The sequence below is a fragment of the Exophiala spinifera genome, assembly GCF_000836115.1.
Source record: "Exophiala spinifera strain CBS 89968 unplaced genomic scaffold supercont1.3, whole genome shotgun sequence".
Taxonomy (NCBI): Eukaryota; Fungi; Ascomycota; class Eurotiomycetes; order Chaetothyriales; family Herpotrichiellaceae; genus Exophiala; species Exophiala spinifera.
The window spans coordinates 3133658-3161624 of record NW_015622515.1 but is presented as its reverse complement, the minus strand read 5'-3'; the positions used below and the strand labels follow the sequence as shown (position 1 = coordinate 3161624).

The window sequence follows — 27967 nt, the reverse complement described above, 5'->3', positions numbered from 1 at the left end:
ACTGACAGAGGTCGACCAGTCAAGACAACGTTTCTCAAGGCTTCCGACCTCCAGCCACTCTCCGGGTTGTCCTTCACTTCCGGTAACCAATGGCATCTGCCAACATTCGAGGCAACGGTCCTTCCCACTGAACGATTCAATCTACGAACGCGCAAGGAACCTATTGGGCACACGTTCCGATTTTGCGACAAGGCTTTGTATTCTGGCGGCGTTCCTGTTGCCACCAAGCCATTTTGACAGGTACAGTGGAAGGTAGCGATGGGATGAGGGTCATCAGACGGGTTCTTTATGCTCTAAGCTCTTGTGCCTTCCTCACATGCGTTCAGCTACTGAGACTTCGCACATCAAGCTTGAGATGTCCTGTGTATTTGGAGACAATAACATGTGGAACCTTATCAGTCAGGCCACTTCGGTCCCAATGCTACCACGGAAGGACACCTTTATGGGCACTAAAGTGGTCTCCAGCTCAGGATCTATTTCCGCCTGGCCTTCTCATGCGGCTCCGCTACCCATAGTAGTCATACCTGGCCGTCACAAACTATTAGTGTACTCCAGATACTACGTACCACATACGGAGGAGTTTGCCTCAAGCTCTGGGCGAGGACCTCTCGGACGAAATTCACGTCTTGCTTCCTCTGTCTTTCTCGTATGTTTCACTCGAGTCAGGTGCGAATCGTGGATGTCAGGCCTCGAGGTCTTCTCGGTTGAGAGAAGTTGACATATTCTAAAAATGCCGTCAACGTCCCTTCAAGCTCATGCACAAGAAAGACATGTTCCACGAATGCGAGTAAGGTTGTCAAGCCTCCAACGGACGTGGACTTGGCGAGAAGAGTGAAGAGGATGAATGACAGCTTTCGGTGATGATGTTCTCCGAGTTAAACACCCGTTCATCCTCCGTACTCAGGTAGCCTGACGAAAATCCTTGCTGCCCTCTTCCCGTTTTTCTACTTCGCTGCTCGCCGCTTTGCCTCATTTCTCGACTCACCTTCTGCTGCTCCCTGAGCACTTGGATCCTTCTTTCTTCCTCTTTATTTTCCAATACCAACATTTTCGTCAACTTTCGACGATGGGACCCCTTTAAGGATACCGGGCGATCCCACACACCTTCACATAGTACATCACATGAGCGTCGTTGGGTTGGGATGTTGTGAGGATAGGGCATTTCCATGCTGGATACGGCAAGCTCGTCGCGATCAGTACCGGAATATCATTTCATCGTCCTTGCCGCATGCCGTTGTTGCAGTTCCCGCCAAAGAGGCCCCCCTCTGAGTCACTGTCGCTGTCACCGCCTTGCAACCAAAGATGTTATTGTCCTTGCGCCATATGAGACCGGGGGAACCTTGTACCGAGGCTTGGCAGCTCGATGTCTCCGACTCTTAGAGAGGCTGCCGAGGGATTTCCAAGGGGCCAGAGAGAAAAGACACGAGAACTTGAGACCTTGATTCTCTCCGGACGGACCTTGACGACTGTTTATATTCAGCTCAACTTTATCTATGTCCTAATTACTACCTATACAGTACTGTCTACATTAAGGTGATCAACAAAAGCATTACACTGGCATACAATGCGTATCGACATGTTGGGCGCCAAAGGGGTGCGGCCCCTGATGTAGTGCCAACGACAGTTGAATCTGACACGCCTTGAAAAGACAACCGAGGAGGCTTGTCGTCCCGCCCTCCTGGGTAGATCAAGCCAGGGCCAAACACAGTATGGCCGGCGACGTCGTTGGCATCTCCAAAGGGTCCCGTCGAATTGACCACAGCCGCGATCGTAAGACCGTCCAAGGACTTCGCGTTGAAAGGGAAATTGGCAGTGAAAGTCGTCACGCCGTTCTTTGTACCCGTGGAGTTGATTGGTTCTACGAGTGGGAGGTTCTGCTGGTTGATGTAGACCAAACTAAGACCCGCCGTGGAGCCGCTCTCTATGCTAAAGGTGAGCGTCTGATCGACAGGTTGGATGTTTTCAGTCAGGACATTCAACGCGCCGAAGATGGGGACGTCAATGGTGTTGGCGTTAGGGCAGCTTCCTGCCACGATGAAGTTTTGTTGAAGTGCCGAGTACGCAAACTCCCGGGTCGATTGGGTCAAGAACGGCGACTCGGATGGGACGAGGTCGTTGATTAAAGTACGATAGAAGCCTTGTTGCTCGCCTTCCTGGCCGACCACGGAGGCCACGCCGCGGATGACGGCCGAATCACCGTTTTGCCCGAGTCGGACCATAACATCTTGCACCGTGCCGAGCACCACTGCGGTGAAGTTAGCGGCGAGCTCGATTGCCCCGGCGAAGTTCGTGACGGGGGTTTTGAAAACACAGGGTTGGATTTGAGGCACATTGAAGTGTTCGAGGACGCCGCCGGCATTGAGAGCATGCCACTGCTCCTGCCCTTGGACGACCGTGAGCTTTCGGATAATGTCGCGCTTCAATTTATGGTCACTGAATTCGAAGCCAGAAACGCCGTTCGTAATGTTGAGGAGGAGCTGAGTGAAGAAGTAGACTTCGAACAGTTCCTGGATCTGGATGACCTTCAGACTGAGAAGGTCGTCGGGCTCCAAAGAAGGTGGGGGAGGTGCATTTGATACTGAGCCGTGGGCTTGCACGGTCAAATCTTGGAATGCAGTAGTGCCGTTGGCGATATTAGGGAAGCCGTTGGACAGGGGAAACACCACCGGCGCCTTTGGTCCTTTTGCGCCCACTGGAAAGTTGAGAATAAAAGGCGATGGCAGCACTGGCGACGACCTTTTGATGGGAGAAGCTTTAATTAGTGGCCCCATGAGAACCAGATAGCCGATGGCCAGGTAAAAGATTTGTCGGACAACAGCCATGTTTGCACCTTGAATGCTGTTTGCGTGGCTCTGTGGATGGAGTGGAAGTCAACACAACCTTTGTGGAAGCTCACAAAGATTTCATAGCTCGCGAGGAGAACCTCTCAGTTATAATGAGTCGACAGCACTAACTAGTAAGTGGTCCTCTGGCGAGCCATTGCTGTTAGAATACACAGTAGATGCTCAAGATGAATCATGCTTGTCGCAACTTCTGTCTAGGTCGCGCGCCCCGTGTCTTAACTTAGCCTGGATGATTCATTCGAGAGAGTCGGAGCTCAGCACACAGCGCTCAGTCTCTTCCCTTTCGAGACAGGAAAGAAGGTGGCTGCGCCCGATTTCGAGGTGCAGGCGTTTGACTATATTGCCCCAACCTCAGTCCACGGAACAAACACTTCCCTTGGACCTTTAGTTGAGACTCTTATCGTGGGAGGCACTTGCTATTCACCGCCACGAATGAGTCCTCGTTGGCCCAGGCATCACCTCTACAGATCTAGCCGTACCCTAAATGGGGATTGCCAAAGGTGTAGTCTGTTTCTCCGCAGACCCCCCCCCTCCCCCCTCCCCCCCCAAGGCGATAGGTAGATACGGAAAACAAGCATCCGAGCTCCAGACAAGCCTTTTGCCGAAAGATAGCAGCTCGCTATCGACAAGATAGGAATCGAATACGAAGTTGATCGTCGCTTTGCCCACTCAGTAACGCTGGTCTCATATCCCGACTCATTGTGGAACACATTTTGGTTTCAGATTTTCGCTCCGCATGTGACTGGGAAAACCTTGTCGGGCTGAGCTACATCGATGCGATCGGGCAACTGCGCGGATGTGGGAAAGTAAGCTGTAGGATAGGAAGCATCATTGCAAAGAAGCCATTGCATTTGTCACATCAGCAGAGGACGGCTCGATTGACGGAGGGGTGCTTGACGAGGAGACTCGAGTTGAACGAGGACGCAGCCCTCGTATTCGTATTACCAACACATTATCGTGGCACCTTTGTTGGGTATTCAGCAGCACCAAGCTGTGAAGGTCTCGTTGTAGATCTTTTGGAGCTGGGCACCGTCGTTTCTCTACACCGTGAGCTTAGAGAGCTTCACATCAAACAACCCCTGACCCTGCGGGCAGCTTGAGATATTTTAAGCACTACCGAATACACTGCCCCTAGTTCCAACCCAAAGCTTGCGGCGGTTGAGCAACTTTCCTGCGAAATACATAGGCGTATCCGGCTCAATTGGTTCCGGATGGAGAGTCGGTGGGTACAAGTACATTACAGCAGTCCAAGCCACGACGGCGACCGACACCAGCACGGTTATTATAATGTCACTGGTAGATCAACCTCAGCAACGACTCCAGTTTAAGGTCACCGTCTCAGTCGAAGAAGAACGCGCCATCTGTTTCAGACGTCTCGTTCGAAGTCGTCGGAAGTCTCTCCTCCCTTCTCTCCGTCAATTAGTGAGTATCAATTGTCGGTGGGCACTTTCTTGTCATGGTCTGCCTCCGGGCTTGCTGAAGAATGCCCATTAGGTGTCCGAGACAGCCTTGATGATTTGGGTGTCAGGGGAGATGCTATTTTGTGGGCAGTGTGGCAGGGGACAGCGAATGAGGGATCTGTTCTCGAATATTCAATTCCACATTAAGCCACACTTGAAAACAGCCTCATCCCGCCACCGCGATAAGAAGCAAATGCGTCCCGATCCTTGCGGGAGAGAACAGTCAACCTCGCGCTACTTCTGAGGCCGTTTTGTTGATATCTAGGTTATCGTCGCTTCAGCAACTGCTCGTAGCCGCAGCGAGTCATTGGAAGGACGTATCGATTGGACTGAGACGATGGTTTTTCGGGACTACCAGAAGTGCGGATTCCAGTACCGAGTAATCTGGGTACAATACAATAGCCATCTCCTTCTTGGCGGGTTGGGCGCCTTCTCTAGACGCTATTGAGTCCGCCGTTCTCCGCACCAACTTCAGCCATGTACTTTTGCAAAATACCTTCTGCCTTGGTATAGAATCTGCAAACGGAGCACTATGTGTGACTATCTCGCTGATGGCTGACGAGCAAGAGAGAACTGATCCACTAAGTTAGGCGCGTCTAGGCTAAGCTAGTTAGTATTCACTGTTTCCAAGACTAACTAGTTAGTTAACTAACTAACTAGTTAGCCTCTTCCAAGTCCTCAGATAACTACAATTGCTGCAGAACTGGTTGTCGAACGAACTCTCCGGTGAAGCGACTATACGGAAGTCAGACGCTTCTGGGGTCTCTCAGTCGCATCCTTCGTTCCGCGAAGTCGCCTATACCCTGGAGATGATCAAGAGGAGAGCCCCTCGAGCTTGCTTATCCTGCCGAAGCCAGAAAATCAAGTGCGACGTACTACAAAACGGATTGCCCTGCAGTAATTGCAGCCGCTCCAAATCGCAATGTTCCGTGGTGCTTGCCAGGAAGCAGCGGGTTGGAAAACATGCGAAGACCGACACCGTCCCGGAGTCAAATGTCCATACTTTCGAAGTTGACCTGCCGAATGACGACGGCCTGCTACCAATGGAGTGGAACGGTTCTGTGGACAATGCATCAAATTCAGAGGCAAGAGACAGCGGTATCGCTGCTTCGTCGCGTTTACTTTCATCTGGTAAAGGCCTCTCTGATAAATTTAGGTAGATCTAACGAGACAGAAACCAGTGTGAGAAAGCCCCAGAGCTTCCCCGATCCACTACCCGTCTCGGATCCAGAGCAAACTCTCTTCTTGGATTCTCTCCTCAACCCAGAGGCTACCCCAGATGTCGAAGAAGTCCCACGATTAGGCATCCCGGGCTACATCACTGCACTACCGTCAGGTCTCGACCTAGAGGCCCTTCAGTTCCTGCGCGTTAGAGGGGCCTTGTCGATCCCCACGGCAGAAGTGATAGACGAGCTCATCGGGGCATATGTCTGTTACATACATCCGTTCATGCCTCTGCTGGATATGAGGCCATTCATCCGAGCCGTCGATAGCGACGGGGAGAATGAGAAGATTAGCCTCCTGTTGTTCCAAGCTGTCATGTTTGCCGGCGCTACATTCGTCAATGAAGGGTGCCTGAGCAGAGCCGGATATCAAAATCGCAATCAAGCTTGCACATCATTATTTGATAGATCCCAGGTATGCGCTGACCGCCTCCAAAGCCTATTTTAGGTGTTTGTCAATGACAGAACCCCAGCTATTGTACAATGCCGACATTGAATCCGATCCCACCACATTGACTCAGGCGCTGCTCCTCATGACGTACTATCACCATGATCCAGGGCACACGAAGGGGAGACATCACCTACTGACAGCCGCGTGCTCCTTCGGCACAGATACCGGACTCGACGGGTCCCCTGAACCGGAGGTGTTTCCGGTTGCGCATCGGAAGCTCCGTCGCAGACTATGGTCATGCTGTCTGATCGTCGACAAATTTGTATCTATGAGTGAACGTCGAGTCGCATGTATCCATCCTGGAAAGTCCACCGCTCATACGCTGGAGCTAGGCGATCTCAACGACACGGATCTCAACGATGCACTTGACCGGTACTATATGAGAGATCGCGAAACGGATGCGAGGATCTTACGAAAATTAAGCATCATGAATACGAAAATCTACAGCATAATTGACCACATCCTGAATACGCTCTACACGCCTGTCGTCTACTCGGACACCCTCACGTTCACTACCAAAACAGTCCTCGTTCCCCAGACCTCGACCGAGATCGCCCCAGATTGCATGGCTCTAGATCAAGAGTTGCGCAAATGGTATGCAGAACTGTCCACCACCGAAGGGAGCAATGTCGGCCGGGACCACCGCCGTAACGGACGCGTGGTCGGCGTGCACTCGGCCATAGTCGAGATGCTGTACAACACTGCGCTAATACTCGTTCACCGCCCACACGCCACTCTCCGACTCCCGGAAAACTCTGCGGCCAGGTTTCTCCAAGAATTTTCTGGGGCTGTCACGAACGAAGCGGCACGGAGAATCACTGACATTGCTACTCCTCTTCAGGAAGGCCACTTACTCCGATTTCTCCCCCCGGTAGGGGTGACGGCACTGTTCACTGCTGCCAGGGAACACGTCGGTGATGTTCGGTCCGGTGATACTACGACCCGCAACCGTGGACGCGGGTACTTCGACCAGACGAAGATGCTGCTCATCCATCTTCAGAGCGTTTATAAGTCGGCAGAGTGGGCCGTCAGGGTGATTGACTCGATCTGCACGAGATTGGTTAACGAGAGTGAGCTTGACGCTGCGACTGGTGATGGCGACGTATCTGAATCTCTACCTGCTTCACCAGAGACGGTCATGACGGGATATGCTGCAGAGCTTCTCTTCGCTGGAAGATTGGGCACTGCGGGTCTTGAGAGCAAGGACATTGACTGGTCGGTGGTGAAGTGAGCGGGACGCCACTGCCATCGAACGAAGACAGTTTGACGTTGAGACCATGGTTGAACGACGACAATCATTTGAGAACAGACTAGCTTAGGTCCATATGGTCCGTGAAACACAAATTCACTGATAGTTTCATTACTTGATCATCGTCTTTGTTTGTTCTCTAGGTCACATCATATGTAGCGTAGGTGAGATTCCCCTTTCCTTACCGCCCGCCGCCGCCACCACCACCACCACCACCAACAACAACACCGTCGTCTTGGTACGCTCCGTCCAGCCGTCTATGCCGAACCGGCAATGTCGACGATGACCTTGGCCGTCTCTTCGACAGCAGTGACGGGGGCGCAATGGCCCGTGTCGAGCGTGTGGATCTCGACCTCCTTCCCCGTGCCCGCCTTGATCTGGTCGATGAACTGGCGCTGCTTCTCGGGTGGGAGGATCATGTCCTTTTCGCAGAAGACGTACGCGGTGGGAACATGCTCGTACGCAGCGTAGGTCAGCGGGCTCTTGAAGCTGGGGAAGGAGTGCTTGGACATGGACTTGGTCATGACGAGCGCCTTTTCAAAGTCCCAGTCGTTGAAGGTTGCTCCGGCGCAGATTTCGAGGCCGGTGATTTTCATAAAGCCGTCCTATAAGTTATTCAACTTCTTTTTTAGCATTTGGCCTTTTTTTAAAGCTCTTCGATTTTGGGGTCTTCTTTCCAGGAAACACCCAAAGTTCTTGAAAGAAAACAGAAAGTTCACTCCCGGGTCCCCATGGACATGGCATGCCATGAAGTGATGGTATCGGTGACGTACAAGGGAAGAAAAAAGGAAAACATGATGGTGGTAGTAGTGTAGGAGGAGGAGGAGGAGGAGGAGGAGGAGGTCATGCATGCGCACGCTTGCACGCTTGCATTCTTGCATTCTTGCTTTCATGCCATTCTTGCAAGCTTTTAAACCGGGGAGGAACGGGGGTTCTCTGTCTGGTGACTAGCCACTCACCTCTCCAACTTCGACCAATGCAGCAGGAGGATCACCTTGGTCCTTAAAGTTCGATGCGCCAACCGGGAGAACAATGGCGGTCAGATAGACGATCTTGACGATCCCGCCCTGTTTGCCCGCGGCTTGACGGTCGGCCTTGAGGACGCCTTTCGCGGCCTCGGTGGCCACGACGCCGCCGTAGGAGTGGGCGACCACGACGATGTCCTTGCCTCCTTGGTCGGCGATCTTTTCGGCGATGCCTCTGATGAACACGGCGTCGTCTTCCAGCGTCGCCGGTTCCTCGGGAGGGTTGCGCGTGGCCGAGGGGAGATTGTTGACGAAGCACTCGTAGCCCTGGGCCTTGATGGCGTCCTGTAACGGGTAGTACATCCCCGCAAAGGAGAAGGAGCCCGTGACCAGAAGGATGGCTGGTTTGGAAGACATGATGGTAAGGGTCGGGGTCGATGGCGTGGATGAGTAGAACTGGTTGATTGTGGGTGGTCTGTTTACAAGAGGCTGAAGTGCTTGCTGAAGTTTGGAAGCTGAAGACGATCAATAAGTAGACAACATGGACGGGAACACAGATATATTTGAAGTGAACGAAGTACCAGCGAGTAATTGTATTTCACGGACGGCGGGTCTGAACTCGGCTCTCGGTAGTATGCAATCAAATATACGCCTCGTGCGGACAAATGCATCTCAAATTGGACGAGCAGATCAAATCCAACTCGTCCGAACAACTTCCTGCAGCCTGCGAGGGGTCATTGATAGCACAGGCTCTTTCACCAGTAGCTCCTGTGAGGGATTCGTTACGGAGTAATGCCAAGTTGGGCGGCCTGATAGTGTAAGCTTGCGGACATCGATGATTCAGACGCTCCAACAAACCATGTTTTGGTGTTTTCGGCAAGATACTCAAAGGGGCAATTAGCCAGAATGCGTGGGGCGGCAACAGGTAAAACGGACAGAGGAAGGTTACCCATCTACCGGGATTGTTTACGCTCCTAATCGCGATTCCAATCTTCTCATTTTCACCATTTACCACCTTTCTGTCTACCAGGTATCAGTAGGCCTTGGCCTCGTAGCCCTCTGATGTGGGTGAGTGGATCCAGCTACAAACTGTTCAATCCTAACCTCCAACCAAATCATGGCGGTTGGTCTGCTAACTACTGTGCACTGTGGCCACCATCAATCTACGCCGCCATCGTTAGATGAAGTGTGTTCTTGCGAGATATCCTGGGGGGTAGATAGCATACCGAGATAGCGGCACCAGTGATATAACTAGCTCGACTTGACGCTGGATTCTTTCAGTGGACAACCCCAAGTTTTTCTGGAGGAGAACTAACCTAAGAAAGCGACCACGTCTGCCACCTCCTCAGGGCTACCGAAACGCCCAATCGGTGTCGTTGACTCGACGAATCGGACCAGGCCAGGTCGGTCATCGCTCGGGAGTAACGCGGTGTCGATAAAACTGACCCCAATGACTTTGGTTAGTGAAGAATCTATGGCATTCACAGCGTGGGCTGGCTGGAGAGTGCGAAGAAGAAAGTACCCAGGACAGACGCCGTTGATGCGTATTCCCTGGGCGGCCCAGGTCACAGCATCCGCTCTAACGAGGCCCATTACCGCTGTGGGAAGATTTGTCAATCAATGCAAGCTTTGCTTCTGCGGGCTACGGAAAAGGCTGAACATACCGTGTTTAGACATACAGTAGATGGTCGAGCCGGGAAAGCCGACCACGCCGCAGAGCGACGAGGCGTTGATGATGGATCCTTTCGCTCCCGGACGTCCGTCGCTAGACATGGTATGTCAATAAGTCTGGTTGACCTCTTTCAGCAATACGACGACACTGACTGTGATGGAAGGGGTGATTGAGTGAGCATCTGTGAAACCTGTGCACGTTCGCAGAGCCAAACAGCCTTTGCATTAATGCGCTCGATAAATTGGTAGTCATCAAGAGTCAGACCATCGATCGGGCCCTGTTTGCCGCCGACACCTACAGAATACCAAGGGTTAGAGTAAGCGGTGTGACTCCATCGGCCACAGACGGTGTCTTGATGTGCCTTCATACCAGCAAAGTTGACTCCATAGTCGACGCGACCGAATTCTTTGACTGTCAATTTAATCAAACGGTCGACTTCCTTTTCGTCACTGACATCGGCCGGCTCAGTGAACACTTTATCTTCGGGATCGATCGCTTCGGCCATTTTGCGAGTTTCAACGAGGCCTTGCTTGTTGATGTCCGTGGCCAGAATGCGTCTGCATCCATCGCGAACGAATTGTGTTACACATGCTCGTCCAATTGCACCACCGGCTCCAGTGATGAAAGCCACTCTGAAAGACACAAAAGTTAGTCGTGCATGGCCCAAAACCCAGCCGCCCCAGCTCGGCGTGGCGGACTTTTACCCTTTGAGTCCGAGGCTCATTATTCCCAACTTATGCAGACTTTAGGTACTGGGTGTTTTGGTTGCAGTATCACGGTCTCGGTCGTTACCACACGATAGGGTGACGTCGCAAAGTTGGTTGAATTTGGGCGACGGTGTAAGCCTACGAAGATTAACGATACTTATCTTGCAATTCTCTTTTCACACTCCCTCGCTACTCTGGATGGCGGGACGAGGTATGGCGCCGGATACAACTACATGAATGCTGCCGCGCTGGCAATCACATCTGGGTCACAGGGGGTCTGCCGGTGCTAATACAAGTATGCATAAAAGTGACGACGCCATGGCCAGAATTCTGTCTACACTCAGAACAGACCTTTTGTTGATGAATACAGGCCGACCGATCAAGAGTCGTCTGCTCAGCCTTCCCGAACATGGAGCTTATCAAATCTTATAAAACACAACATTCCGGGCCGAACGAGCCTGTCGGGCCTCCACTCCCTGGGACGAGGCTATGGAAAAGCAGGCGGCCAAGGTGGTCGGAGTCTTGATAGAGCTTAGTTAGTGTTGATCGAATGCTGTTGTGTAGAGAAAACTTTGCCGCCTACTAGTCAAAGTAAAAGAAGTGCCCCTCCTCCACAAAAAGCCGGAGCCTGAGTTAGAGGGCTCCCCATGGTGAACTCTGACGTCCGGCACAACATGACATCAAATCTGTCGGTCGCTACAAAGTCTGACGATCGCGGGCCGACAACATCCCTACCTTGACTTGGATGTCCCGACAGGCCCGCAAACGCAGTGAAGTTCCTGTCGTTGAATCCCTGGCTTTCAAAGAGCAGCCATACACCATCTGAAGCAACCTGTCTTGACACTCTCTATCCTGGAGTGGTCAGCCACGGCAGAAGCGCGAACCTAGGGCGGGCTGGCCTCGAAGACGATCTAGAAACCATGGTAGAACATCAAAGTAAGTAGCATGTTGCTGTCGATGTACACGGAATACTGAATACGTACTGAATATCTCTGACGAGTTGAAATCTACGTGATGTGATTTTCCGTAACCCCTCCGCCGGGGGCTGCCAACTTCATGAAGCCTTTAAAAGCCTGAAATACTCGGCCGTCAAGTGTAGCGTGGTGAGAAGAACTCCCAGAGGCTGTTTGCAAGACTTACTAGGCTTACAGCCTCTGGTCCCCCCGCAGGCGTAGGATGTTGGACCAGAATACGAGGATCCCACATATGGTGGCCCTGAACTTTTGGACAAATTATTCATCATTGCCGGGCGGGCTGCACTCTTAGATCTGCTCTAGCCTCTAATCGGCCCGCATAACCAGGGTATTGGGCCGGAATCCGGGGTCCCCACAGAATGGTGCCCCGGCCTCCCAGGACATAAATATCACAGATCCCTATACGCTTCCTGTCCAGCTTTGCTCTGAAAAGCGTCGTCTGTACCAGTCAAGGGAGTGATTGTCTTACTAGTTGGCCAGGGTCCAAAGACAAGCAACTTCTTTTATCGCAAAAATGAAAGAGGACGCACCCAGTTTTTAGCAACGAGAGGATGCAATCCAACCAGCACCAGAGGGCCACCTCGAAGCTGCCCCTGGTTCGCGGGATGGAGCGGGAGGAGACGACAGCGAGACTTGGGAAACAGATTCGATTGCTGACGAAGCGATCGGCGATGAATCTCCAGCTGTGCTCCCTGACAACTACTTCTACCACTGGCGCTTTGTTGGCTCTTTGCTGGTCCGCTTCTCTAACCTCGGGTCGACGAGCATTGAGCTAACGATGTCAACTAGGCAATGGTACTTAGCTTCCCAGTCGGATTCTGGGCTTTTGTGATGCCCTCGTTCGCACTTTCTTACATCAAGGCCGATCTTGGTGGGTCTACGCTAGATATCTCTCTTCGCATCACTCCTCTCTAATCGAGACGAATCAGGAGATCCACTCGATTCAATCTGGGTCATTATTGCTCAGAATGTCGTCCAAGCCGTGGCCATCACTGTGCTTGGCCGTTTGTCTGATCTATTTGGCCGCCGCTGGTTCCAGATCGGAGATGGCATGGTCGGACTGGCGGGCTACATTACCGCCAGTCGAGCTCCCGACATGAACTCCCTGATTGGCGCAGTATGGCTTTCAGTTTCCCGATTCGTCAACGGTGCTGGAGCGATCGTGGCTGACACTGGAAGCAGAACATCCTCATCGGCGTCGGCTCCGCCGTCCAGATCCAATGCTCGGTCGTGGGTGGAGAGCTGTTGCAAAATAAACACCGCTTTCTCTATAACAGCTTTACGGTCCTCGTCTTCGCACCCATCTCAGCAATCTCCCCCGGCATTGGTGAGTCCTTGTGGTCACTGTTCACCGAGACCCCATTAGTATTGCAAAAGGTTGACTGACCGCGTTTAGCCTCGAGTTTATGTCGCAGTGCAGCAGGATGGAGGGCGGTCTATTACCTACTGGCCGCTGTCACAGCCACAGCACAGGTCTTGTTCTTGTTCTGCTACCATCCGCCAAAGTTCAACCAACTGCACACGAGACACTCGAAAATGCACTTCATCAAGTCTTTTGACTACGTAGGGCTGTTGCTCTTCTGTGCTGGCGGTGTTCTATTCCTCATGGGAGTTTCTTGGCCAGAGATATCGTAAGGGTCCTCCTGGGGTGCAATCGTCGATCTAGGCTAATGAGACTAGCATGGCATTCGGCCAAGGTAATAGCAACGTTGACTGTCGGTGGTGTTACGTTCATTACCTTTGTCCTGTGGGGTATGCGGAACGTCTGTTCCTGTTCATGCGAAAACACATGCTGACGGCTTCATACCAGAATACTACGCAGATCCGGCCGTGCCAGTCTTCCCGCTCAAATTGTTCAAAAGTCGCAATTTTGTCTGTATCTTGTTCTGCTCTGCTATGGGAGCCATGTTGTTCTACGCTCTGAGCATTACCTATCCTGAGGAAACCGTGCTCCTTTATCGGCAACCGGAGAACAAATCCGGCTGGTACGCCGTATGTGGGCTTGCTCCCTTCCTGTCCCTTTGTCCCCTTCTTGAGTATATTGATTGACTCGCCGACAGAGCTCGATGACTGCGGGAGTGTTGGCAGGCCAGTGCACAGCCGGCCTCACCATCAAATTGTTCGGACACATCCGATGGCAGGTTATCGCCTCCTGCGTTCTATTCACCACCTTTTGCGGTGCAAATGCTGCGTCTGTGTCTGTCTCGGCCGCCGCCCTCTTTAGTGCGTTGGCAGGCTATCATATGGAGGTTGCCACGGTGTCGGGTGCGCCTCTGATGGTTGATCCAAAGGACTTCGGTATTGCCATAGGGGCGTTGTATAGCAGCCGTGTCTTCTTCTCCGCCTGTGCCTGTATGTCTTCACCTCTGCCCTGACCTTGACATCTCTCGTTGGTACGGAATGCTGATGCAAGTCTAGCTGCCATCTTCGTCAGCATACTCAACAACAAGATACACAGCAACATGGGTAAGTATCCCATTACAGCGGCAATCAAGAACGGCCTAAGTGAGCAGGAAGCTGAGTGTTGGACTAGGCTGAGTTGCGGGCGATGTCAGTCACCGTCTTTACAAGTCAAATACTCACGCCTAGCGCCTTAGCGCCTCCGGCGGAACGCCGACGCCCTCACGTTCCTTACAAACCTTGCAACACCATGAATTCACTCATTCCTGCCATTTCATAGTCCTCAGGATGGAGGAACAGGACCTCGCCAACGCAAGGGCGTCGGCCTCCGACGACGACGTCCTCGGTCGCCGCCGATGCCCGGAAGAGAACCTCCTCCAGCAGGATGAAGAAATTTTCGCTCCTTTACCATATAAATAGATAGAACAGCGACCTCCTAGTCCTGGAGGTCAGACTCGTCAATGCATCACATTTAGCCCCCAGACATCGCCTAGAACTGAGTGTTGCACAACACTGAGCAACTATTGGAGACACTTATGGCGAACGATGTTGCCGATGCCGCCAAGATTCCAGGGGTGACACCCACTGTCATCGAGGCCGTCGTAGCCGGTATGCGTACTGCTTTCCACAAGTCGTTCCAGGTCATGTTCTACGTGGCGATCGCCTTTGGCATAATCTCTATAATCACCGCGATACTGCTCGATGGGGCTGCACTGGAGAGCAAGCTGACCACATCCATTCACAGAAGAATGCAGGGAATTGTGGGTGAGGCTGAGCGAGAGAAAGAAAAAGAAGTGGCCTGAAGAACGGAGGATTTGTAGAGCATCCACTTTCAGCGGATAGTGGTGATGCCTTCAAACAAATATTAACCTTGTGTTGATTTCAGCAAAAGGACCTTGATGCGTCTCCTTACTCTAGGTAGGAGCTAGAATCGTTACACGGAAGGTGATGGTGCAGAGAGCTCGGAGCAGCTCGACCATTGCTTGCGTGGCGAAAGCCTACATATTCATAAAAGCCGATACAATCCAAGAAACTCCTGCTAAGTCTCACCCCGCTTGAGTCTTGACTATATGGAGCTCAGACTGGAGAAAAGTATACGAAGTGACGAGTCTGGACTTCGACGCGATATGACTTCTGAACGTCCCGCATCGAGGCCTGTGGGTGCAGTAGCTTGAACATTTCGTGTCGAACCACTTTGTATTATACGCCGTTATCAATTATGGCTCTGTGGGAGGCGGGGAGGTAATTTGACATACCCACCGAGATCACTGCTCAGCAACTGGTCCATATTTGCCCGTCGCTGTGGAACAGTATCAAGACAACACCCAGCAGGAACGACTGACGATGCTGGTGCAGGAGGTGAATATTATGATTGATTCTGGGTCGCGATACAGATTGACATAGAAGTGGAAGCAGGTACCATAATTGTTCTCGGAACCACCTAGAAGAGTACTGGCACTCGTGTCTGCGGCGTAATGTTCTGGAACAAGCCTCGTGCTGCTCCTCTTCCATAAGATTGATGCCGGCCACATTCCGAGCACCTTAATGGATCTGTCTAAAGTTTCCTCCTTGGCGTCTACGTGCTTGATGGTGCTAACTTGGTGGTTGGTATAATCGACCTGAAAGCCAAGTACTGTAAAATCATCCGGGTTGGGTGGCCGTTATGTTCGCAGACATGGGCTACGGCGGACTCAGGTATAGGCCCTGAGGCGACGTCATCAGCGGGTGGCAGACGCTTGGAGACACCTTTGACGATGGCCCACGGTCCACAAACAGAAGTCCATAGGTATGCGTGGCATGGGAACCGCCTCTGCTGGCACTTCGCCGAAATGGCATTGGACGTTGAGATGAGCTGCCACCAAATGTGAAAACTTCTCTGTAGGTTGAGGGAGCCCTCAACTGACAGTACGTTCTCTGTCGCTAGAGGTCTAACACCTTCAGGCCTCAGCCATCCTTCCTTTGTGCAGAGGACAGAGCCTGCTTGAGGCCGTGAGTACGAAGACCTAAGGGCCAGAGAAAACCAGAGACAATGCAAGGAAAACCGTGGTTGACAACATAGCATTGTATTTGACGATTCTGCGGTGCGAAATTCCACTGCCTTGCTGAGGTTGCTCTGTCGAGCTAGGCCTCTCGGCCCAGCTCGTCGTTTCTGGTGCAATGGAGCTCGCAGTCGCTCCCTGTGTCGCGTCAATAGATGACGTTGTAGCTTGCGATGAAGCGCTCGTCTGCCCTGCGAAACTGGTGGCAGAGCTCGTCAAAGTTTCGTTCAGGATACTCTCACTCTTCGAACTTATACTGGCATAGAAGGCCGATTCACTCTCAATTGCGAGCGAGTAGCTCTCACATTCAATATCCACGAATCTGGACTCGCGGCTAATCGAAGCAAAGTCGGTGGAGGTTGCGCTGTAGTGATAGCAGTCATTCCAGCACCTGCGTTTTGATATCAGAATCGTCAGGACTTTAGAAAGATGGAGGCTGTCTTACAATGAGGACTGAGTCAAGTAGCCATTTGTACACATGCAATATCTTCTTTGGAAGATGCTCGAATCTCCTCCATATTCTCTCGAGCAGGCATTTTCTGAACTTGTCGCCAATTGGCAGGGTCCGTCTAGCTCAGTGCGGCAATCAGGGTAAGCCAGACTTGTAGTCATTTTCACAAAGTGTCAGTTGCTATTGCCAGCTGCTCGTTACTGTCAGCTGGGGCAGTTCAATTCGCGGTTGCCGCGTGGTCGATGATAGTCACCCCCAAGTTGAAGGTGAACACCGCTTTTGCACGACGACAATCTTTGCCAAGTCCTCGGGGAAGCACAATTTCCACCTGTGCCTGTTCGATACATGCCTGACACGAATACGCCTTGTTGGCTGACCGGTTATGCAAGCCTCTCGCTAGTTTGGCGGGAAGCAGGCGAGAGGCGTTTGCCGAAGAGTGTCCCGCGTGTGACAGGCAGATTGCAAAGCGAGCTAAAGCAAGATTGTTATACTCTCTATTGGATGAGTGCACGAAACCCGCAGGGCCAAGCGAATTGTACCTGGGTTCGTGGATCAACGGGCATCAACAGGGCTTTTTGCCCCTTTGTTCGTGCAACAATCTACCTTCGAAGGCGTTTATCCCAGGGCTTGCTCGACATTTGGGTACGTTACCTAGAATTGCAGGCGGCGACTGCGCCCTGTCAAATCAGTGGCTGTATCAGAATGGCAGGATGCAAGTGTCTTCGACATCAGCTGTCAATAAAGCAAGGAATCCGACATGTTTCACTCCATCTTGTGAGCTCAGAGGCTTACCGAATGCATGATCCATCTTTTGTGGACAGACAGAGATGAACAGACTGCACATTGCGCAAGTGAATGAAAGACTCGCGAAGACTTGAACCGCCAAAATGTTGAGTATTGCCCAGGCCTCGGGCCTCATCGCGGCTGCAGTGATGATTGGTATGCCTGATCCGACCTTCTACACAAGTATGGGATTATGTCGGGATCGTTACTGACGCCTCTGTCAGTCCAGTATGGCCTTCCAGCTGCATTGGTAATAATTCTGGTCAGATATGTTGGTACCGAGAATAGTGCTGTGACCTGGTATACAAAGTCTCAATTCAGTGCAAAATGAATGAACTGACATAATCAGGTCCGTTGTGAACCGCGCAATCTCTACTACAATCTGGCCGCATCTTATTCGAGCCGACGCTGTCAATAGTCTCCAGACTACCTGGAAAACAAGAGTCCCGAGTTGGGCCTCGACAGCTGGAGCCGCGTTGTTGGTCGTGGCTGGTGTTGTCACGCCCCTTGGGCTCCACGATGAAATCGTGTTGGGCGAATCTGAGTTGATCGAGTTCCAATATATTCGCGATCCGGGCCCATTTGGCTCGGTCACCATGGCTCGACCGTATGCCGAATTCACTCGATACTGTGAATTTGGCAGGCACATCAATTGCCCTGGCCAATACCAAAGCGTTTACGTGAATGAAACAGAACCCGGAGTCTATTCTAGCGTGGAAACTGACGAGAATTCCACTATCAATACCACCATTCCCGCGAACTTCACCACGATGTTTACTAGCGCAACCTCTGATCAAGGGAATACCATCTCGGGCCTGTTCGATATCCAATTCCGTCGTTGGAAATTTAACAAGATCGGAATGATCAACAAAGGTCGGCCATTCGTGCAAGGCAACAGCCGCTTTACTGGGACCTTGATAGCGCAAGACAGAGTCGTCCTTGTCGAAGGCCTCATTGTCGATATGAGGAAAAATCCCGGGGTCGGGTTCAGAAACCACACCATTCCCGTAGGCTTGTCCCATGGGGGCACTTGGAAAGAAGATATTACGTGGGCCGAGCCAGTCACCAAATGTGCCGACAGCAACCTATCTATTGCGCTCCGGTCAGAGAAAGCCGAAGAGGAATGGGACACTAATACCACCTTTTATATTGTCGACCGCGGCGCTTTCGTTGGACTCAACGTGAGCGCCTTGGAGTCACCCCCTTGGAATGACAACCAGACACTTGATCTATTTGGTCGAGCTCACAAAGCCGCACGCATGCACAACGTGTTCGTTGCTTCCAGCCTCAATCTGACCTTGCCACTCGACCCCACCAAAGACATCTTAGGTAAGATGGTCATGAAGGATCCCGGACCAGCATCGGCCCCTATGTACAGTGCACTCAATTTTGATCAAAGCATGATTGGACAGTTGACGGGCATCGGTGGCGCGCCACCTGAGATTCCTGAAGTATACGCCTACAACTCAACCACACCTTTCGTCAACTACTATCCTGATGGATGGAAGAAGCTTCTGGCCCTCAATTACTCAGCCATTACGGAGATCTGTAAAGGTTACTACGAAATAGACTATGTGGACCTCGACTACCGCGCCAACAATATCACCTACCCACTTGTCTCATGCGGTTTCGTGCTCGGTGCACCACTCCAGAAAAGAACAGAAAATCTCACCATATCAGTATACACCGGTATCGAAGAATACCAAAAGAATCTGTACGTCTGCGCATCGGCAATACGAGCCAGTGTCAAAACTGTCACGTTTCTATACAATGGGACCGGAGCTAGATTCGAGAACCTCGAGGTCGTGGACATCGCGGACAAGGTCTATCCTAACGAAAAGTCAAAGCCATTATGGGCTGGAGAGCACAGCTACGACAAGGCCATGCGCTTCGACCCACTCTGGGGCATTGTCGACGACAGTTACGAAAATTATGGCTTTAAGGAAGGTTTTTACACCTTGCGAGCTGAAAAATTCTGGCTCACTGCCACTCCTACCCCTAGCCTCAGTTTCGGCGATACAGACGGCTTTGACGCACTGGCCGCCGTATCAAGCTTCCCTCGTCGCCTAGCGAATCTCTACGGCTTCGCGGACGCTCTCGGAGGGCCCGACTATTCCGGCAAGAACGACTACACCATGCTAGAACGTTTCCAAAGTCTCTCCCACAATCAAGACGATGCCGCGCAAATACCCAATTTGATCATGACGGATGGGTTCGCGGCAGGCCTTGTCGGGACGAAGACCTCTATCTCCACAAAATACGTCCAGTGGCCCGCGAGTCTCGCCGTGGACGACACAGTGCAAGGCTACCCTTCGGCAAGAGTAACAGCATACAGGCGAGCCCTAAGGTACGATATCCGCTACGCAATCCCGGCATTGATGGTCCTCTCATTGCTCCTACCCGCGCTTATCTGGGCCCTGGCGATCCTCGTTTCGACACGGCACCTCCTACAAACCCTGAAGAACTTGTACAATCAGACCAGCACCGGCCGACTTGCGACAGGCATACTCGTCCCAACGCCGGATAAAAAAGAGCAATCGTCCAGAGACTGGGTCAAAGGAGATGGATCCCTGCTCCTGAGTTTCGGCCATATCAAGAAACCGGAGAAAGATCCCTTCTGCGAGATTGTGGGTGGCGGGTCTTCGGATGCGACGCAGAGTCCGCCAAACCGTGAAAAGGTTGTCTCGCCGGTGGATGGTGGTGCTCAGACTGTCATGGTGACTCCGGCAGGAGAGAGCCAAGGTGTTTGAGTTGTTATTGCTGCTGCTTGACAGCGGGCTTCGAGTAGTGACTCCCAAGTCAACGCATCCAATGTGGTCATCCCAGTCCTAGCCCAAAAGAAGCCTCATAGCATTTCAGCTTTGCCAGCCTGTGACATAGACATCAGCTCCATTAGCGCGATCCATGTTGCTTGCCTGATCTCGAAAGTCGATTGTAGTTCTAGCCAGGGCGACGGCTTGATGGATGTACTGTTCGTCAATATTGTTGATCGCTCGGCGTATTTCCAGTGCTGTTTGACCAAGAGAAGGAGAACGCATATCTTTCAGATGACTCAGTGGCATGTAGACCAAAGCAAAGTCAATCGCTGCGCGAAAATTTGAATCTGGAAGTGGTTTTTGCAGTTTGATGCGGATATTGATGGGGGTGGGTAGCTTAGCACTTGTAATGGGAGGATCTCGTTGGAGCGATGGGACTCTAGCTGTCACCATACTGTGCCAGAGCAGTGCCTTCAGCACATCGTTCACAGTCATGAAGGAGGCAATGCGGTGTGTCTCGAGCAACGCTTTCAACCTTGCCAGTGGACTCCGTGAAAACGAGATTACGCAGCCACGGCCTCGAACCTTGACAGCGTCATTTACTTGGGAAGCTGATTTGATGGTCTTTGACTTCAGCCGCCGACTGTCAATCTGATTTGGGGAGCTCCATGATAGCTCTTGCCGTATGATACTTGCTCTGCCCCTTACGCAAAATAAATCGATCAGCCTCACTCCAGAGTCCAGACTTACTATATTTATAGCCGACCACAAATCGCACTTGCGCATTCTGGTCGTGATGAAGGAAGGGGATCTTCCTTGCCCTTGCTAGGATGTCATTATAAGCAGCCTAGATTTGTCAGAGGGGAAAGTTCGAGCGAAGCAGCTAGCTCAGGCGTCAGGAAGTGGATCGAGTGTGTGTAGGCATCAGGTTTCATTTTAGTTTGAGATGCACCAACCCAAGTGGTGTTCCAAAATGCGTATCAACATTTCGGAATACAAATTTGGCGTCAAGCCAGGGCACGCTAGGCTTCGTACGACTTGTAGCACAACACCAGCCTAAGGACTGCTTGATGAGCAGGAGGAGAGAGAATGCCGTCCGTAGCTAAGGCATATGTCCGTGAGCCGTTCACAGGGTGGTAACTTGTTATTAGTCGTAGCGTCGCAGGCGAGTTGACGTCGTAGATATTGGGGTTGATCGGGGTTGACGCCGGTGGGGTAAAGTGCTAAGTAGTGTATAAGAATGTCGTGCTCGCGACAATAACAAAGTTGCGACAGCGGCTGCAAGGCGAACCTCGTCGTCAATCAGTCACACTCGTACAGTTGATGCACAAAACCCTCAAATCGTTATCTACACTGTCATTCCGCGCCTCGTCTGCCTCCTCCTCCCGACTCGCATCCCTGCAACAACACATCTCTCCGATCTCCTCTTCCTCCGCCGCCCGCAAGATGCCCCTCATACCGTCCACGATGTCGAGCAACAAGCCCCGGGTGATTCTAGGGTTGATGACCTTCGGGCCGCCGGGCACCGAGCCCAAGGGGGCCCGCATAACCGACCTGGACGAGTACAACAAGTGTCTCGACTACCTCCAGCAGCGGGGGTACAACGAGATCGACACGGCGCGCACGTACATCGGCGGCCAGCAAGAGGGCTTCACGGCGCAGGCCAAGTGGCAGGACCGGGGCCTCACCCTCGCGACCAAATGCTACCCCGCCAGTCCCGGGGACCACTCGCCCGAGAAGCTGCGGGCCAGTCTGGAGAAGAGCCTGCAAGAGCTGGGGACCAAGACCGTCGACATATTCTACCTGCACGCCCCGGACCGGAGCGTCCCCTTTGAGAAGACGCTGGAGACGTGCAACGAGCTGTTCAAGGAGGGCAAGTTCGTCCAATTGGGTCTGAGCAACTTTGCCGCCTGGGAGGTCAGCGAGGTTTGGAACATCGCGAACGAGCGAGGATGGGTCAAGCCCACCATCTACCAGGCCATGTACAACGCCATCACGAGGGATATCGAGAAGGAGCTGGTCCCGTGTTGCCGGAAGTGAGTTTGCTCTTGTGCTTGACACCGCGACACGTTTCCCTTGCTGCGAGGGGGTTGGCACCCCATTCTATGATGTGCATGATGACTGACTACCTTTGTGCGCAAACACAGATACGGCATCGATCTGGTCGTGTATAACCCGGTAAGCAACCCCGTATCGCAAAAGTTACAGAGTGATGGAGAGTGAGGAATCATAAACTGTGGGTGTGTGTGCTAACGGCTCGGGAACAGCTCGCAGGAGGCGTGTTCAGCGGCAAATACAAGTCGAAAGAAGAGGTCCCGGCCGAAGGACGATTCGCCAATGTTGCGAACAATGGCAAGGTACGGTACCACCCGAGTCACTTTGACCCAAGCTGCCAACTAGTCCCGTGCTCCATTTATCCCCTTGAGAGTTCACGTTTTCTGTCTTGCCGTGGCTCCATGGGTGATGGCTCAGACTGTGCAAGACGATTTGGACTGACGTGACCACCCCCCCTTTCTCTTTCACAGATGTACCGAGACCGATACTTCCACGACACGACATTCCATGCTCTCTCGCACGTCGAGCCCGTGGTGAAAAAGGCCGGCCTCACCCTCGTCGAGACCGCGCTGCGATGGTGCGTGCACCACTCGATACTCAAGCTTGGCGACAAGGGCAACGACGGCATCATAATCGGCGTGAGCAGCCAAAGCCAACTCGAGACCAATCTGGCCGACCTGGAGAAGGGTCCGTTGCCCGAGGAGGTAGTCAAGGCTCTAGACGAGGCGTGGGAGATTTTTGCGTACAAGGGACCTTCGTATTGGCGATGAAGGATTTCCACGGGTGGCATATAAATATAAAAATTGAACGTAAAAAGTACCAGGGAGACCCCAGTTCCGTGACGAGTATTTCTGCACAAGGGTTGTTCTTGATATCATCTATGTACAGAAATAAAATAAAATGCCAGGTCACCCACACCCTCACCCACACCCTCACGCTCACGCTCACCTTCACCATCCACCCTGGGGGCTAACTGACACTATGGTTTGGGTCGTTCTGAGACTAGTTACAGCGTCCCTTCTACCCGTTCATTCCCGCGTACATGATGTAGTTGAGAGGCAGGTTTCAAAAAAAAAAAAAAAAAGAAAGAAGATTAGCCATCTACAAAGCAAACTCGGCGTCGGCGTAATTGAGATCTCGCTTCGGAAAGTGGCCCAGGCCGATGAAGAACTCGACCAACGAGCCCTCGCCGCCCCAGTACTCGGTGGCAAAAGCCCTGATCAGGTCCAGTCCGTTGAGGACGGCGCCGCTCGTCCACAACTTGCCGTCGCGGTGCCAGCGCTCCTCGACCCACGTGGTCTGCGGCCCGGCCTGGCGCATGTTCTGCAGGAACGGCCGCGGGCACGTCACCGTCTTGCCGTCGAACAGGCCCGCGGCGAACGGCACCTCGAAGCCCCCGCAGACGGTGATGAAGGCCGAGCACGTCTCGTAGCTCCTGCGGACGAATTCGAGCTCGGCCTCGCTGGGCTTGTACCCCAACTCGTTGGCGCCCATGATCACAATGTCCAGTGGTGGACAGTTGGTGAAGTCGTTCTGTGAAGACAAAAGTGTCGACAGACAGACGTCAGTGGCCTGCCTGCCATTGGGGAACAAGGGGAAGGTCCACGTTCCGCGCGGCTCGATGTGGGTCAAGGGCAAGGCAGGGGGCAAGGCAAGGCAAGAACTAAAGAAAAGAAGAAAAAAAAAGAGCAGGTAACTTGACGTACCGTGGGCTGTAGAGAAATGTTCCCAGACAACCTGGCCGTCTTGCCCGACTGATTCACCCAGTGCGTTTCAACATCCAGCGCATGCGCCTTGACGTGTGGAGGCATGAGCGCGTCCGGGAACGTGGCGGCGATGGACTTGTCCAACCCGGAGAGGAGGTCGACGACGGCGATATCGAGGAGCTCTGTGATCCTGTGGGAGGGTGAACGGGTCAGCACTCTCCTGATATTGACCGGAACGCTTGTTGAAGGAAGGGGTTGGAACTCAACGAGTCTACGAGGATGACGCCGACGTGGATTGGCCGATTGGGTTTCGAGAGATCGAAAGACGTGGACATGATGAAGGAGGTGATTCCTGATCAGAGTGATTCGTCTCCTGGTGTAGAGGTTCTTGTTTTTCTTTTGCGTGTCTTGAGGTTGGTTGGTGTCGAGGATGTTAAACGCAGAGTGTCCTGATGTCTCTTTATATGCATTGAGGATCCCGACTCCTTTCTCATTGCCGACAGCAACGGTGTGGTAAATGGCCAATCTCCCAGTGCTGGGAGACTCTCTGAGCATCGTCCGACACTCGGGTCGCTAACACACGCATGGGCGGTGTGTGGTCGTGAAATGAGCAAGTTTTCTTGACGCGCAACTTCTCCATACTGGCCAGACCGTGTCCCCAATCGTGTCGGATTCGAAGATGACGCCTAAGTGGTTTTGTCGACTTCGGTCGTAGGGTTCGACACTCAAGGTCGAATGTTGTCCCGTCTCCACGTCGCCCCGGCTGGGAACGCTTGAGATCTTGGGCCACAGTCCGTTCGTGGTGGAGAAACAGTCCTGCCAGATCAGGAAATTGTGACTGAATGGGTATAGTGCATCATGGAAGTCAGTCGGAGGGCCCACAAAGGGGATATGTGAGATGGGCGGACGCCTGCTTTACGATTTGTTCCACGGATTCCGCTTTCTTGAGGGACAACATTGAGTGGGTTCTACTCAAAACTCTCCTCCACTTGGTCAAGATTATTGTTATGATGATGCCAGGGATACATTCCACCAGCGCTCTGAGAAAGGATGGAAGCGGAGGTATATTAGCTGCGCAAACATGTCGGCTACGACGTTCCGTCAATCACACGGTTTGAATGAGAGCCCCAAACTGGAATTTAAGAATGAGGTTTTCCCACATTCGTGCGTAGGCTCAGATCCGCTCACTGTCTCGATGGAGGGTTGGACTCTCCGCAGACGTCCGTATTCTCCTTTTTGGCGCCGGGGGATCAATTACACCAACCCTCGTAGAGGCCGATATCTTACATTCCCATGAGGCCGTACAATATCTACGACCCCTCCGCCTTTATCCACCACCCTCACGGACACCTGGGTTATATCAGACTTCTTGCCGGCACCGTTAAACTCACCCCCGCTTGGTGCGTATCTCAACGCTGCCGTGAGGAAATTCAGAGTACACCGGTGCCTCGACGCGACGAAGCATCCGAAGCCGAGGCGGAGGAAGACGCACAGCACACCGCAGACCACAACCACCAGCCCGACGCGGAAGGTGTGCGACGAATGTCCGTACGCCCATACGCGGAGCCTTCGAGACACGATCAGCGCCGCTCTGTCGTCGGCTGCTGCTGTCGAGCCGGTGGCGTTCAAGGTTGAAAAGTCGACCAGGGTCAGGGCGTGCAAGATCGTGGTCAGGTGTAAACTGTTGAGCACGTAAATGGGGAAATCTTCGTCGTCGAGCGTCTCCGGGGGCTCACTGTTGGCAGCCCATTTCAACGTGGTGACCAGGTTCGTTGCGGCCGCTCGATCCCCATCCGCTACCCCGGATCTAGTGACCGCCCAGGCTGCAAGCAGCCAATCTGGATGCAGAGGGATGGGATCACCCACTACGCTGGGGGCGAGGAGATTGACAAGGCCCAGAGCGTTTGTGGTGGGGGATATGTCGATGTTGTACGGCATTGTGTCAAGGAACGTGTAGCTGTGGCATACTGCGACGGCGGTTCCCCCTTCGGGAAGTGGCAAGGTGTATGTCATCCATTGTTGACTCTGTAGGTAGATTTCCACGTCGGGAGATGTGCCGGAAAACATCTTGTCCCAGTCACAGGATGTAGCAGCGTCTGGGCTGTTTGAGACGCATTTCAGAATGTTTTCTCTGAGCCAAATACTCTCGGCTTCCATGTAGACGTCAACGGTGACGTTACCCGTTGCCGCGTTGTCTTTGTTTCCGATCGAGAACTGTGAATTCGCCAGGTTTGGGTCACTCCAACCGGTGCCAACACGAATGCACTCGTAGCCGTTGTCGACTCCATCAAGAGACCAGTTGCGATAGAAGCAGCGCACTGATTTCGCCTCGGAGACGATGATCTCGGTCACGTTGCCCCTGGCGCAACTTTCTGTCATCCCGAGGCTAGGGCCCCGACGCACCAAAGTGACGTCGAGCACATTTCTGTAGGCGCCGTAGAGGGTACGATCCAGCGTGCGGTTGAACTTTGCCGCTATAGACTTTGACTTCTCGAATGTCCTGTTGGCCCCTTGAGTGGCCTGGAATTCAACGTAGTCATTGGACATTTCCCGTAGGACTTGACGATTTGGCGACCAAATAGGGAACAGATTGGCTTGAGCCGTCATGTTGAAAGTATATGACAAGCCGGATTCTCTGAACACGCCGAAATCCATCAGATAACCTTGGTCATAGAGTTCTTGGAGGCCAAACTGTTGGTGCAGGGACATCTCATCTAGGATGGGGAGGAAGTAACTCATACAGGTGAAATTGCCGGCGGCGAGGGCGGAAGCATCGCAGCCGGGAGCGATTGCTGGATTTTTGGGAGATTCCAAGTTTGCCACTTGCCCAAGCCTTTGCGGGTTGGGGACAACGGTCTCAGCCCATCCGAGGGTGGGAAGGACCAGAACAGCGGTGGCGGGTCCCATGAGATTGCAGATAATGCAGAGGAGAGCAACAGAGATTGCAAACAAGTACACCCCTCGTCTTCCCTGGCGGCTCAACAGACAAGACGACTTCCAGAAGTTGTGGTCGACGACCATGCAAATGTCACCGAATTCCACGTGCGTCAGCAGATATGCAATCGGGAGTCCATGGTCATGCTTTCCCAGGAGCATTGTCAAGTCGTAGATGAGACTGGTGGCGACAATTCCGAACCAGACTTCAAGGGCTTTGGCCACGAATTGCAGGGCCCCCAGGATTTCATGGTCGACCTGGTCCAGCTTTGCTGCTTTCGATTCCGGATTCGATCCGTCGATGGACAATAGATCGATATAGCATTTGTGTTTGAACCAGGAGAGGCGGCAGCCCACACCGGCGCCGACAATCCAATTTCGGTAGTTCTGGACAAGAAGAAATACAATGGGCACGATCCACAAGGCACAGAAAAGATCGAACATCCATCGAGAGAGAAGCGGCGCGTATCTGCTGCGGTGGCTGGACTTACCGGCTGCGACCTCAGGTCTTGTCGTCGAAGTGGTATTCGCGACATGCAGCTGGTTCATCTGCCCCAGCTCAGATGGGTCAACGGCCGCCATCTTGGACGTCGGCTCCGAATCCATAGCGTGGGTGTAGAAGTGTTCTATCAGAGTCAGTACCTTTCGAGAACCGCCTGCTCACAGAAATATGGGGGAAAGATTTCCGCGTCAATCCATCCATATAAGGGGGTCCAGGGTCGCTCGACTGAAGGAGGAAAGCAGTTTCAGGCTTCTGAGATGGGAGATATAACAGAAGGACCTTGGGCCTTGCAACGGGACGTTTCCGAATTAGGATGCATCATGGAAGGCCTGAAGGATTTATCTCTCGTGTTGTAGGCAGACAAGTCTGCATGCTAACCTGAGTTACATGAACATGTTCATCGGAGCTGAACTGGTCGTCCAGCCTCTGTCGAGGCCATGGTATAATCAAGCAACGAGTCAAAAGGCTTTTCTGCCTAAAAGCTTTGCCAAAACACGAGTTCTGGACCCCTCAAGCCGAGAATGGGGGCTGCGAAATACGAGAACATCATGCGCCCAGCTGGAATTGGACCTATCGTCGAGTCCAAGGCCAGCGGTAGGCATCTTCCAGTTTCTGGGCTGGGTGATTGGCCGCATGTTAGTGATACCCTTGAACGGTGGCTGTGGCAAGGAAACGCGAAGCTTGGTACGGCTCGACACAAGGCTTGCAATCCTGGACTTGAACATTGGGCCCCCACGACAATTCATGTCTCACATGTGACCAGAATATGGTTCGTGGCCATTGGCCTTTGACAGATG

At 52.7% G+C, this 27967-nt stretch overlaps 11 protein-coding genes across 11 annotated transcripts; 5 read left to right on the top strand and 6 right to left on the bottom strand.

Annotated features, from left to right (window-relative positions):
* Positions 1-1523: 1523 nt before the first annotated feature.
* Positions 1524-2822, bottom strand: PV08_04883 (uncharacterized protein; the record flags this gene model as incomplete). Its single annotated transcript, XM_016379227.1, has 1 exon — positions 1524-2822. The coding sequence occupies one exon, from the start codon at positions 2820-2822 to the stop codon at positions 1524-1526; it is 1299 nt and encodes a 432-aa protein (XP_016237904.1).
* Positions 2823-5346: 2524 nt separating this feature from the next.
* Positions 5347-7208, top strand: PV08_04882 (uncharacterized protein; the record flags this gene model as incomplete). The annotated part of the gene is made up of 3 exons (XM_016379226.1): positions 5347-5434; positions 5478-5941; positions 6000-7208. The coding sequence occupies 3 exons, from the start codon at positions 5347-5349 to the stop codon at positions 7206-7208; spliced, it is 1761 nt and encodes a 586-aa protein (XP_016237903.1).
* Positions 7209-7483: 275 nt separating this feature from the next.
* PV08_04881 (uncharacterized protein) lies at positions 7484-8608 on the bottom strand (the record flags this gene model as incomplete). The annotated part of the gene is made up of 2 exons (XM_016379225.1): positions 7484-7831; positions 8186-8608. 2 exons carry the CDS (start codon positions 8606-8608, stop codon positions 7484-7486), a joined length of 771 nt encoding a protein of 256 aa, XP_016237902.1.
* Positions 8609-9502: 894 nt separating this feature from the next.
* Positions 9503-10368, bottom strand: PV08_04880 (uncharacterized protein; the record flags this gene model as incomplete). The annotated part of the gene is made up of 4 exons (XM_016379224.1): positions 9503-9789; positions 9856-9956; positions 10016-10157; positions 10233-10368. The coding sequence occupies 4 exons, from the start codon at positions 10366-10368 to the stop codon at positions 9503-9505; spliced, it is 666 nt and encodes a 221-aa protein (XP_016237901.1).
* A 1968-nt stretch (positions 10369-12336) lies between these two features.
* Positions 12337-14364, top strand: PV08_04879 (uncharacterized protein; the record flags this gene model as incomplete). Its single annotated transcript, XM_016379223.1, has 9 exons — positions 12337-12415; positions 12474-12661; positions 12727-12881; positions 12948-13175; positions 13220-13296; positions 13355-13536; positions 13605-13896; positions 13963-14010; positions 14225-14364. 9 exons carry the CDS (start codon positions 12337-12339, stop codon positions 14362-14364), a joined length of 1389 nt encoding a protein of 462 aa, XP_016237900.1.
* A 116-nt stretch (positions 14365-14480) lies between these two features.
* On the top strand, positions 14481-14747 carry PV08_04878 (uncharacterized protein; the record flags this gene model as incomplete). Its single annotated transcript, XM_016379222.1, has 1 exon — positions 14481-14747. One exon carries the CDS (start codon positions 14481-14483, stop codon positions 14745-14747), a length of 267 nt encoding a protein of 88 aa, XP_016237899.1.
* A 2574-nt stretch (positions 14748-17321) lies between these two features.
* PV08_04877 (uncharacterized protein) lies at positions 17322-19967 on the top strand (the record flags this gene model as incomplete). Its single annotated transcript, XM_016379221.1, has 3 exons — positions 17322-17373; positions 17442-17517; positions 17567-19967. 3 exons carry the CDS (start codon positions 17322-17324, stop codon positions 19965-19967), a joined length of 2529 nt encoding a protein of 842 aa, XP_016237898.1.
* A 105-nt stretch (positions 19968-20072) lies between these two features.
* Positions 20073-20759, bottom strand: PV08_04876 (uncharacterized protein; the record flags this gene model as incomplete). The annotated part of the gene is made up of 2 exons (XM_016379220.1): positions 20073-20624; positions 20724-20759. The coding sequence occupies 2 exons, from the start codon at positions 20757-20759 to the stop codon at positions 20073-20075; spliced, it is 588 nt and encodes a 195-aa protein (XP_016237897.1).
* Positions 20760-21419: 660 nt separating this feature from the next.
* Positions 21420-22798, top strand: PV08_04875 (uncharacterized protein; the record flags this gene model as incomplete). Its single annotated transcript, XM_016379219.1, has 4 exons — positions 21420-22009; positions 22121-22151; positions 22241-22330; positions 22499-22798. 4 exons carry the CDS (start codon positions 21420-21422, stop codon positions 22796-22798), a joined length of 1011 nt encoding a protein of 336 aa, XP_016237896.1.
* A 331-nt stretch (positions 22799-23129) lies between these two features.
* On the bottom strand, positions 23130-24069 carry PV08_04874 (uncharacterized protein; the record flags this gene model as incomplete). Its single annotated transcript, XM_016379218.1, has 3 exons — positions 23130-23561; positions 23735-23924; positions 23966-24069. 3 exons carry the CDS (start codon positions 24067-24069, stop codon positions 23130-23132), a joined length of 726 nt encoding a protein of 241 aa, XP_016237895.1.
* Positions 24070-24988: 919 nt separating this feature from the next.
* Positions 24989-27250, bottom strand: PV08_04873 (uncharacterized protein; the record flags this gene model as incomplete). The annotated part of the gene is made up of 1 exon (XM_016379217.1): positions 24989-27250. One exon carries the CDS (start codon positions 27248-27250, stop codon positions 24989-24991), a length of 2262 nt encoding a protein of 753 aa, XP_016237894.1.
* Positions 27251-27967: the final 717 nt, after the last annotated feature.